Raw genomic sequence first — 10,591 nt, 5'->3', positions numbered from 1 at the left:
AGTCATTACTAAGATGGAATTTATCTAATTTTATTATACTTGAAGACTGTACCTGTTTTACCTATTAGTTTTAGCTTTTAAGTATTGTACAAAATACTTGCAATGTAATAAAATGTTAAAAATATGTCATCATTTTACTCAAGTCTCACTGCTACTCGCTTCTGACTGATCGCCACGATCGGACACCTGCCTTGGTTTCTGATCGACGCCGTGTCTAGTAACATTTCTAATGATGACCCTGCAGCATTGTACGTTACCTTTACTGGTACGTTAATTGCGCCATTCCACTTACCCGGGGTTTACCGGTTAAACCTGGAGTTACCATGGTTACCAGTACAATTTGACACTGGGTTGACGGTTAAACCGCTTAACCCTGGGTTAGTGGGATGGTACAAGTGGGCCTTAGCAGGGCACGACTTTTGGATATCAACTGAAGACTTTTGGAGCGACTGTTTCTGCCTATCACCAACATTAGAACATTTTAACGTGTGTTAAAGGGTTTACTTACCTCTGAGCCAAAGCCAGTTTTAGGCGGTCGTTCTCGTATCTCAGTTGCTGTTCTGCGGACTCGCCGGGAGGCAGCTCGGAGCGCTCGGGCGCCGCCGTGGACGCAAGGGGGCCGCGGGGCGCTCGGCCTACTGTCGCATATCCGCCCTGCGGGAAACAGAAAACTATTGAAACACATTGCAAACACTACACGTTTTAACCGTACCTTCTTTCCTTGAATTTGTAAAACGTTGTTATTTCTATCAATCAAGGTAATTTAAAGAATTAAATCATGTGGGTCTGAGTATCTTACGACGTCCAATTAGAAATTATTTATGTCAAGGCTTTTTTATATTACACAATTATACATAATGTATCGTAACAAACAGGTGCTTCCAAGTATATACTTATACACTATACATATATGATACTATTTTAAGAAAAAAAATTATTTATGTTATTTTAGATTTCAGGATACTTTTGAGCAAACATAACGCAAACATTTATTAAAGGCGAAGTAAAAAAAAAATTACCACGATAATATATCTGAAGGGAATTATTCCTTTTCCTACAATAGTTACCTATCAATTCAATGGTTGAAATTACCTGTAGTGAGGACGACACGGAGTGAGCTCTTTGGTGGACCATCATTTCATCGTTGTCAACTTTAGGCTACAACAAAAACGAAATTGATAAGTTTGAAAACTTGTACGTGGGGATTCTGATTGATGATAGCGTCGACTCTTAAGCTATATTCTTGGAAGTTTGACATTCATGAACGAAATACTTTGCTTGGAACATGAACTTTAGAAAGTTTAAAGTTTCGAGCCCGAAACTTTGAAGTTTATTGTGATAGGTAAAATATTAAAGTGCTTTAAACTTCGATACCTAAGGTTCAGCTTAAATATTCTGACGTTCAAAATATTTATCTTAAAAATGCCTGGAAATACTAGAGTAATTAGTGAATTTTAAGGAGTTTGATGTATTGATGGTATAAAGTTTGATATAGTTGGATAACTATGATGGCCCGTCTGGGGTATCATAAATAAAGTCAAGGAATTGTTTTATATGCTAGCAAAAGGGTCAGGGTTGTTGCCGTGGATTGCGGCTAATACTACCTGTACAGGAGTACGCAGGAGGCTAGCAGAGCGGACACCGTAGCGGACGCTACTGGCTGTACCCGTAGGTAGGCTTGCTAGACTGATGGATCAGCCTCAAAAGTACATGGCGACTTTATCAATGATAATTTAATTTCTCCATACAATTTCGCAGCTCACTTTACCTGTACTAAGGGAGGGGCCACTGGCGTCTCGTCAGCGGGCTAGCAGAGGGGAAGCCGTCGCGGACGCTACGGGCTCTTGCATTTGGTAGCCTTACTTGACTGATGGTACCTGTACTGGGGGAGCAGCGACCGAGGGCTCGTCGGCGGGCGCGCGGGAGGCTAGCAGAGGGGACGCCGTCGCGGACGCTACGGGCTGTTGCCATTGGTAGCCTTACTTGACTGATGGTACCTGTACTGGGGGAGCAGCGACCGAGGGCTCGTCGGCGGGCGCGCGGGAGGCTAGCAGAGGGGACGCCGTCGCGGACGCTACGGGCTGTTGCCATTGGTAGCCTTACTTGACTGATGGTACCTGTACGGGGGGAGCAGCGACCGGGGGCTCGTCGGCGGGCGCGCGGGAGGCTAGCAGAGGGGACGCCGTGGCGGACGCTACGGGCGTGGCGGCTCCGCTGTTGCCGTTGGTGGCTTTGCCCGACATCTGCTGCGCCTGGATCGCCTCTTTCACTTCTTGAAACTTTTCTATGAACTGGAACAAAACTTTAGATTGAGCAAGAAACACAAATCGATATCAATAAAGTTAGGTTAGGTTAGTTAGTTATTAATAAATGTGAAATATGAAAATAGGGCAGGTTATGCTACTTAATAAAAAACCGGTCAAGTGCGAGTCGGACTCGCGTTCCAAGGGTTCCGTACATACGTCCGACGCACGCTTGACTGCACATTTCTAATAGGTTTTCCTGTCATCTAAAGGTAAAGTAAAATTGTGTATTTTTTTCAAAATTTTAAGCCCAGTAGTTTCAGAGATAAAGGGGGGGGGATGGTCGGCCCGACAGACAGACGCACGAGTGATCCTATAAGGGTTCCGTTTTTTTCTAGTGAGGTACGGAACCCTAAAAACTGACGTACTAAACCTGAAAGGCTTTCTTAGTAGCTTCTGCCCACGTAGCTTCATCTGCGTAGAATGTTGATTTCTCTGATGATTACTATCCTATGTCCTTCCCCGAGACTCAAACGATCTCCATATCAAAATTATATCTTCATCTAAATCAGTTCAGCGGTTTAAGCATAAAGAGGCAACAGACAGAAAGAGAGACAGAGATTTACTTTCACATTAATAATATTAGAAGGGAAAGGGATGTACATACTTTGCCCAGTTCTGCTTCGGACGCGAACCCGAGCCCGTAAACCGTGTTGGCCCGCACGTCGCTCCATTGCCCGAATTTTTGAGATGTCTTCGTGAAGGTCATGTTCGCCGTTATTGTGCTGTTTATCACCGCCTGCGGAAGGAACCAACATTAATATTGTGGGAAAGAGTGGCCGACCACTCCCGAGTGGCCGAGTGGTGGGATCCGCAGGACAACCTAAAGTAACTTGCCCGAAAACCCCTTCGAATCCCATCGATTCGATATGATATCGTGTTCGCAGAGCTCCACAATTAAAATTGTAAACTTCAAGGTCGCTTTTTGACAGAAATATCGACTGGACTGGACCAGGATGTTAAAGGGTTAATTAACAGAGGGCGTGACGTATAGCTTATAGATCCGATAGGCGTTCGGGCAGATAGTTTCGTCACCAGTGACCGCAAACTAGAAGTCGCAGCAAATGAAAGCCCCCCACAAAGTAGGTCCTATGAGTCTAATGACGTGATTGTTGGTTCGATTTTGTAGGGGAATCACAGTACAGGGAGATCACAGAGAACAGCGCAGAGCAGTCGTGGAGACTTGGGGGTCCTATATACTTACCCATACCGGCAGTGGAGAGCTGTCCCCTCTGGGTTTTTGTTAAGTACGCACCTTGGTCCCTTCAACGCTGATGATGCGATAGAGGTTTCTCGACGAGTCGTAGAAGAACGAGACGGAAACAGCGGCGGAGCTGGCCGACATCCACGATCGCTTCGTCTTCGGGTCTATGTGGAACACGTGCGCCTTGCACGTGAAGATTGGCTGCTCACTGCGGGAGAGAGATAGCGTCAGTCCTTTGCACTGTTACTCGAATTAGAGTATGAGAAATATAGGAGACTTACAATCTAAATACACCATGTGGCCCGCATTATCTCGTCATTGTTGAACGAAGCGCTGCTATATTACCATTTTTGTTTTTTATTTTTGTACGCATGAAAACTGTCAACTAACAGTAGCTATTGACTTAGCCCCCCCCCCCCCCCCCCCACATCTGGCGTCTTTCGAGCGTCGGCCGCTGCTCGACGCAACGTCGACGCAGCGTCGTCGCAACTGCGCAGCGACGTCATTTTCCATAGCGCTGACCAGACGCCGACGCTCGAAAGACGCTAGATGTGGGGGGGGGCCTTAGTCTTATGACTTCTAAACGTAAAATTGGACTTGCCTGACCCCTGTCTCAAGGACAAAAATAGATTTAACGCACAATAAAGGCATCCATCCTGTCTGGCAAAGCCATTTTATATTTCGAAAGTATACATACATAGGAGACTGATTATACATAGACTATGTGAAAATAATACGAGTATTGAGGATTCAAAATAGACTGTTCTCGCAGCATTGTATGTATCGCCTTCAGTCTTTTTTATTTACGAACTTCTGCTAGAACCTAATAGAGTGGAAATAACCTATCGGATGGGGCAATTCAGAAGGACATGACAGGGGCGGTAAATGTGCAATCAAGAAATCCGCTTAAAATTGCCGGCATCATATTGCACGAAAGTGGCGTAGGTGTATTTGCGCAAATACCACACTAATAGTGAAGAGTTATTCTCACTAGTTACCGCCGAGTTGTTACCAGTGCTAACAACTTGGTGGTAACAGGTAGAAATAATCTACAGTGAATATGTTGCGGTCATCAAGATTTTAGATTCCACAATTCCCCTCCACTCCCCCCTTCACTCCAAATCTGGACCACTTTCCATCATTTTAAGGATTCGTTTTGTTTCAACCTCCTTGGTATCCGGCAAAGTTACGAATACTAGGAGAACTCAATGAAAAGTCTGTCAAGAATTTTCACTTTCCATCAAGCGAATCGAACACGGACGACGGAAAGTCATGCAATAATAATCGCGTAGAGATATGCAGCAATAGAGGAGCTACACACCTGCATTGTTGCTAGATATAGTTTAACCTAAATGTCTATTCAGAGCCCTTATCGACAAGCGACTGGGTCTGGAGTGGTGCCAGCTATCACGCTACATTAAACAATCAGGTAAGTTAAGTACTATGAAGTTTGTAGTACGTTTAAAACGCGTTAGCGATACAGGATCAACCGCATGTTCTCAACATTTATTAAAATACTAGATGCAATGCATATTGACACGATATTTCAGCCCGCTATAGTCAGTTCAACGCAAATTTTGGCCTAGCTGGAGGCAAAGGAATGTAGTGATTTATGAAACCTACACTTGCACAAATAAAAGTAGAAATGGAATTAAATAAGAATCGTTTTAGCAACACCAAAACCCATATCGTCACACCGAATGCAAAAGAAGAATTCCATAACAAATGGGGTCCGTAAATTTACCAGGAAAAAACATAGTTAGTTCCCTAATATAGGTACCTATTTTCCTGTACGTGGACCTAGTTGCGCTCTTACTTAGTGATATGCGCACTAAACCTAAAATATACAGGCAAATTTTATGATAAATTCAGCCACATTTCTCGAGGCATTGTTCGTCATTATATCATCAACGCGGTCAGAAACAAAGGGAGTGAGGTAACCAGAAGCTAAATAATAGTATGTTTACTCTCAGCGGTAAGAATATTGAATTTCAAAGGGAAAGAAATGCCTTATTGGGGAACAGTATAGCTCGAAGCATGCCCCGAGGTTTTTATCTATTACTAATCGCTTTTCGCAAGCGTGGGTGGGAAATCCTCCGATGAACCATAGAGAGTAACGAACGCGAACAACGAAATTGGATGATTTTCTATCACCAACTCTATCGCTCTCCATCCATTTTCCATCTTTTCCATCAGTAAAAGAGATGGGATTATATAGGTACATAGTGCGATTATCAAAGTAGGACCTCTGTATGTGTGTATTTTCTGTTCACTCGGGTTTTTTATGGATCTTGAGATCGCAGTTACAGTCGTAACGCTTGACGCCTTCGCGCTACTTCTTAAATAACACTAGGTCCTTTAGGTCGGTATTTAGAGTCTGTGTGGAAAGAGAAGAGTCGTGGAACGTATTGGGCCCCAAACAACTGAAGACATTATACTGTCTTTTCGACGTTACGACCTTACACGCGCGTTACATTTCCTACATTTGTTTTTTACGAGCTTACACGAGCGTTACTTTTCCCTACATTTGGTCTAGATAAAGATAGATAGATTCAAGTTGGCATATTAAAATTCAAATAAAGCTACACCGGCTCCAACCCTACACCTCTGCCTCGAGAAGATTTAAGTCCCCCCTCAATTGGAGGAGGGTATCCCAATATGGGACCGGCAACAAACTCGGCGGGACACTCTATACGAGCTTACACGCGCGTATGCGCGTAGGCTAGTCTGAAACCGACCTTAGGGAATATATTTATGACAATAGCTTTCAAATAATGTAAGTACCTAGTGTGCGTATCGAACCCGAGATCGCACTTTATCGGGTCTAGAGTCTAACGCTCGCTTCATCAGTACTCGATGGGAATCATGAGCCCATCAATCAAATGGCATTATAAACTGACGATACTTTTATCCATAGAATTGAGTGTGATCCGGGCAATATTGTTTTGTTAATACGAAAGCGTTTTCGTACCGTGTCGTAGGGCTTAATACCTACAAAGCACTCAGAAATTATGTCAGAGACAGATTAAAGGTCCTAATTAGATACCTCGAGTAGTAGTTACATTGTTAGCTATGATAAATGCTTACAAAAATAGGCAATAGAAAAAGTTTTGGGTGAAAAGAAACATAAGCAAGCTTCATACTGAGTAGGTTATATTCATTCACCTTCAAAATTAGGCCAAACCGTAAAGGTAATTTATAGTAATTAACAGGTTATTTGTGTTTGTAAACGGCGATCATGTTTCAAGGTTAGCGTGTAAAAATGGATATCATGTAAACATGAGTGTATGAGATTAGAGGAACAAGGTAAATGTGAAATAACATAAAAACTGGCCAAGTGCGAGTCGGACTCGTGCACAAAGGGTTCCGTACCATTACGCAGAAAACGGCAAAAAAATCTAGTTTGTTATATGAGAGCCCCAATTAAATATAATTATATTTTATTCTGTTTTTAGTATTTGTTGTTATAGCGGCAATAGAAATAGGTACATCACCTGTGAATATTTCAACTAGCTATCAAGGTTCATGAGATACAGCCTGTTGACAGACAGATAGATGGATGGACAGACGGGCAGATGGACAGTCAGACAGACGGACAGCGAAGTCTTAGTAATAGGGTTCCGTTTTTACCCTTTGGGTACAGAACACTAAAAAGTGTTTTTGTGCAGACAATACTATATGGAATTTTAGTTTATTGTAACAAGAACTTATCTTCTACCGGCCAAACATGTAAAAAAAATAGATTCCTACGATTTAAGAAACTTCTCCTTTTTACGGAGTCATTTCATAATTAATAAATTCAAGTAGTCAAGTAATAAATTCAAGAAGAAGAAGAAGATAATTCAAGTATTAAAATGAGACTTAAAAAATGGAAGAAAACAATACTCACAATATTTCATTAACAATATCCATTTTTGCTGGTTGCAATAATACCAGTCACTTGACAATTTGGCACAAGACTCGAGAGTCAATAAGTGCTAAAATGTCAAGATAAAGGGGTTCGGTTTGACAGCAGATAGCCAGGATGCTTGAGAAATGAATGTTGTGATAAGATATGACATGTGAGTGTGAACTACAACCTAAGTTAGATGTACTAACTAGTTCATTGTAGTTAAATTTTGTTGGGAGATTTGGATATGATTGAAATTAATAATGTTGGTATTTGTGCTAATATTTTCTGAACAAATCATGGACAGAGATTTTATAATTATTTAATGTGAGTAAACTTCTTAAACCTGACTATTTCACAAAATTTAACAACACAAAAAAATCTAATGAGATCTAAATTGTGATTCTGAGGAAACCCGACTAATCCCAATAAGGCCTAGTTTTCCCTCTGGGTTGGAAGGTCAGATGGCAGTCACTTTTTGTAAAAACTAGTCCTTAAGCCAATTCTTGGGATTAGTTATCAAGCGGACCCTAAACTCTCATGAACAGTGGCAAAATGGCAGAATAATGTGAGGAAGAAGAAGGGCAGATCAAAATTCAGTGTAAATTCAGGGAATATGGCATAGGTCAGTTCTTAAAATAAAAAATAATCAAACATATATGGAGAAGTTCTTGTTGCGAAAGATTTAATAAATTATTGTTTGCTAATGAAGTTGTCAGCCATTATTTAAAACTATAAGATTAATGTAATAAAAAAGGGGTTCTAGCTTATTTCTATTGTGTTAATAATCTAATATTTGGTCTTTTATTACTTTTACTTAGCTACTTAATTACTTTCAGGATAGTTTGGTATTAAATTGTGAAAATCACTTACTCCATTTCAGTTATGGGGGCCAGGATGCCTGAATGTTTATCCTCACGCATTATGACAAACGAATTACTATTAATAATATAATTTTAATAGGATTTATGCAAATATTTCGCCAATATACGTCCTAACGTAACAGGCGCTCACAACCAAGTAAAAGATTGCTCAGGTATGAAGTTTTTAAAAATAGAACCTTCTGACCCGAGCCCAGGCGACCTTACTAGCCGTAAATCCACTCGATCGTGTGCAATCGATGTGCAATTGCCTATTTAGGCGGAAATAGATGCAATGTACTACGAGTGTTAACGAAAGCGCAGGAAATAGGGTGTAATTGATTGAAAGGGTCACATATTTACGTCCCCCACTCGTTTATTTGACGTCATAGGTTGTTGTGATTGTAAATAATAGCGATCCTTGGAGAGCAAACCTAAAATACCCCTACGCATGGGTAAAATGCATCCCCTCCCTCGAAATGCCAAGGGGCATTAGAAGTGGATTATCTTGGGTAATGTATACGTAAGAAAAGGAGAGTTTCGTGAATTAAATTCGACTGGGACTATAGAATAAAACTTACCCCATCGTTTCTTTTCCTGCTGTCATTTAAACACAATATTTGAGAAAATGTTTTACTTCATAATTTCCAATTTTCCTCACACGAACTGTCACAAGCGGCGATCGCACCATAAACTAAAGACTATCTGCGAGCTACCAACTATATAGTAAGTTTTGAGGAGCTTTTGAGACTATTTAATTTTTGACTGTCTATGACTGTCGAATCATTGAAATCAAAACTGTATTAAAACCGTACCCCATTTAAACTATTTTGTTTTCAATGTATAATTTTACTCGACTTTCTTAAATACAAACAAAATTGCATTATTTTTTTATTTTTTTTATTTCTTATGGGCATGGTTCTTATTTCCCTCTAGTGGCAAAGTAACGAAACTTGTAACTTTTAATTCTGCTACTCCTCACTAGATGGCTAAATTCCTGTGTACTTTTCTACTGACCGCTAGATGGCCTAAAAGGTTGAAATTCATATTCAAGATAAATAGATGGCTCTGTATTATCAAAAACCACACAATTTAATTTCAACAAAAGTGGTCGACCATGACTTCAGCAACTTGTACAGATAGGGTACCTACATACAAGGTTCTGAAATTGAAAATATTGCCTCATATTGAACCTTTATTTTTCAAGTCAATTGTTGGTTATTTGGTAGACTGCATGTCTTTACTTTTATCCTATTAACTTAATAAGTTGACCGGAGGCTTACCTACCTACGTACAAAATTACACTATACACCTATGTTCCTGCAAAGAAAACAGTTCCTTTAGGTAATTTTATTATTATAAAAGCACCTGTAATTTGAAAAAGTTAACGACAGTGGAGTTTCCCAGGCAAAAGGAACACATTTATGAGTAGGTAATAGCCATAATAGGTATTAAAAACCGGCTAAGTGCGAGTCGGACTCGCGTTTCTAGGGTTCCGTACATAAGTCCGACTCACGCTTGACTGTACATTTCTGTATTTTTTTCAAAACTATTTTGTGTATTTTTTTCAAAATTTTAGACCCAGTAGTTTCGGAAATAAAGGGGGGGAATGGTAATTTTTTGGCTATTTCCTTAAATAACTTCGAAAATACGTAGGGTATTTTAAAATTATAAAAAAATATGTCCATCTTTGGGTCAGTAATTTACATATGTGTACCAAATTTCAACTTAATTGGTTCAATAGTTTCCGAGAAAATAGGCTGTGACAGACAGACGCACGAGTGATCCTATAAGGGTTCCGTTTTTTCCTTTTGAGGTACGGAACCCTAAAAACTGGTGTAAAAATGTGGAGTAAAGAATCGAAAAACATTTTAATTAGGTCCTAGATAGGTTGCTTACAAGTGCATCATGCTGGCGATGTCCAGATTTGATATTGGCTCAATTGGCTGGCAATAAAGTAAATCTTCAAATAAATAATACTTATAATGAGAAGTGGAGTAGAAATAAGCATGTGATATAAGTACTATAAGTAGGTAATTATATAAGCAGGCCACCACGACATTCATTTAGCCCTAACATACCTACGTGCTTGTGTCATCTCAGGATTTGTTAGCATTCATTATCATTATATACTTGGTCAAGCAGATCGCGTGAATGTACACTGAGAGAAAAGGATAACAAAAACACACTTAGAATTACAAAAATAAACTTAATCCGGGGACAAGGAGAGTTAACTAATAGGAACAAATTGACTTTTGCAATTTCTATTAGTTCTTGCAATTTCTATTATCTGTTTGTTGAAATTAGATTTGAGCTGTTTGTAGAAATAAATAAA

General features: G+C 40.1%; 1 protein-coding gene across 1 annotated transcript in view; it reads right to left on the bottom strand.

The window, feature by feature from the left end:
* Positions 1-8,962, bottom strand: part of LOC134678662 (homer protein homolog 2) — a 35,808-nt gene extending 26,846 nt beyond the window's left edge. Inside the window, exons 1-6 of the mRNA XM_063537310.1 lie at positions 8,838-8,962; positions 3,559-3,715; positions 2,911-3,042; positions 2,118-2,291; positions 1,093-1,158; positions 509-654 (exon numbers count right to left, since the gene is read on the bottom strand). Coding sequence (XP_063393380.1) covers positions 509-654; positions 1,093-1,158; positions 2,118-2,291; positions 2,911-3,042; positions 3,559-3,715; positions 8,838-8,863 — 701 coding nt within the window. The 5' untranslated portion in view covers positions 8,864-8,962. The remainder of the gene's footprint in view (positions 1-508; positions 655-1,092; positions 1,159-2,117; positions 2,292-2,910; positions 3,043-3,558; positions 3,716-8,837) is intronic.
* Between the last annotated feature and the right edge of the window lie 1,629 nt (positions 8,963-10,591).

The sequence above is a fragment of the Cydia fagiglandana genome, chromosome 2 (assembly GCF_963556715.1).
Source record: "Cydia fagiglandana chromosome 2, ilCydFagi1.1, whole genome shotgun sequence".
Taxonomy (NCBI): Eukaryota; Metazoa; Arthropoda; class Insecta; order Lepidoptera; family Tortricidae; genus Cydia; species Cydia fagiglandana.
This window is presented reverse-complemented; position numbering and strand designations above follow the sequence as displayed.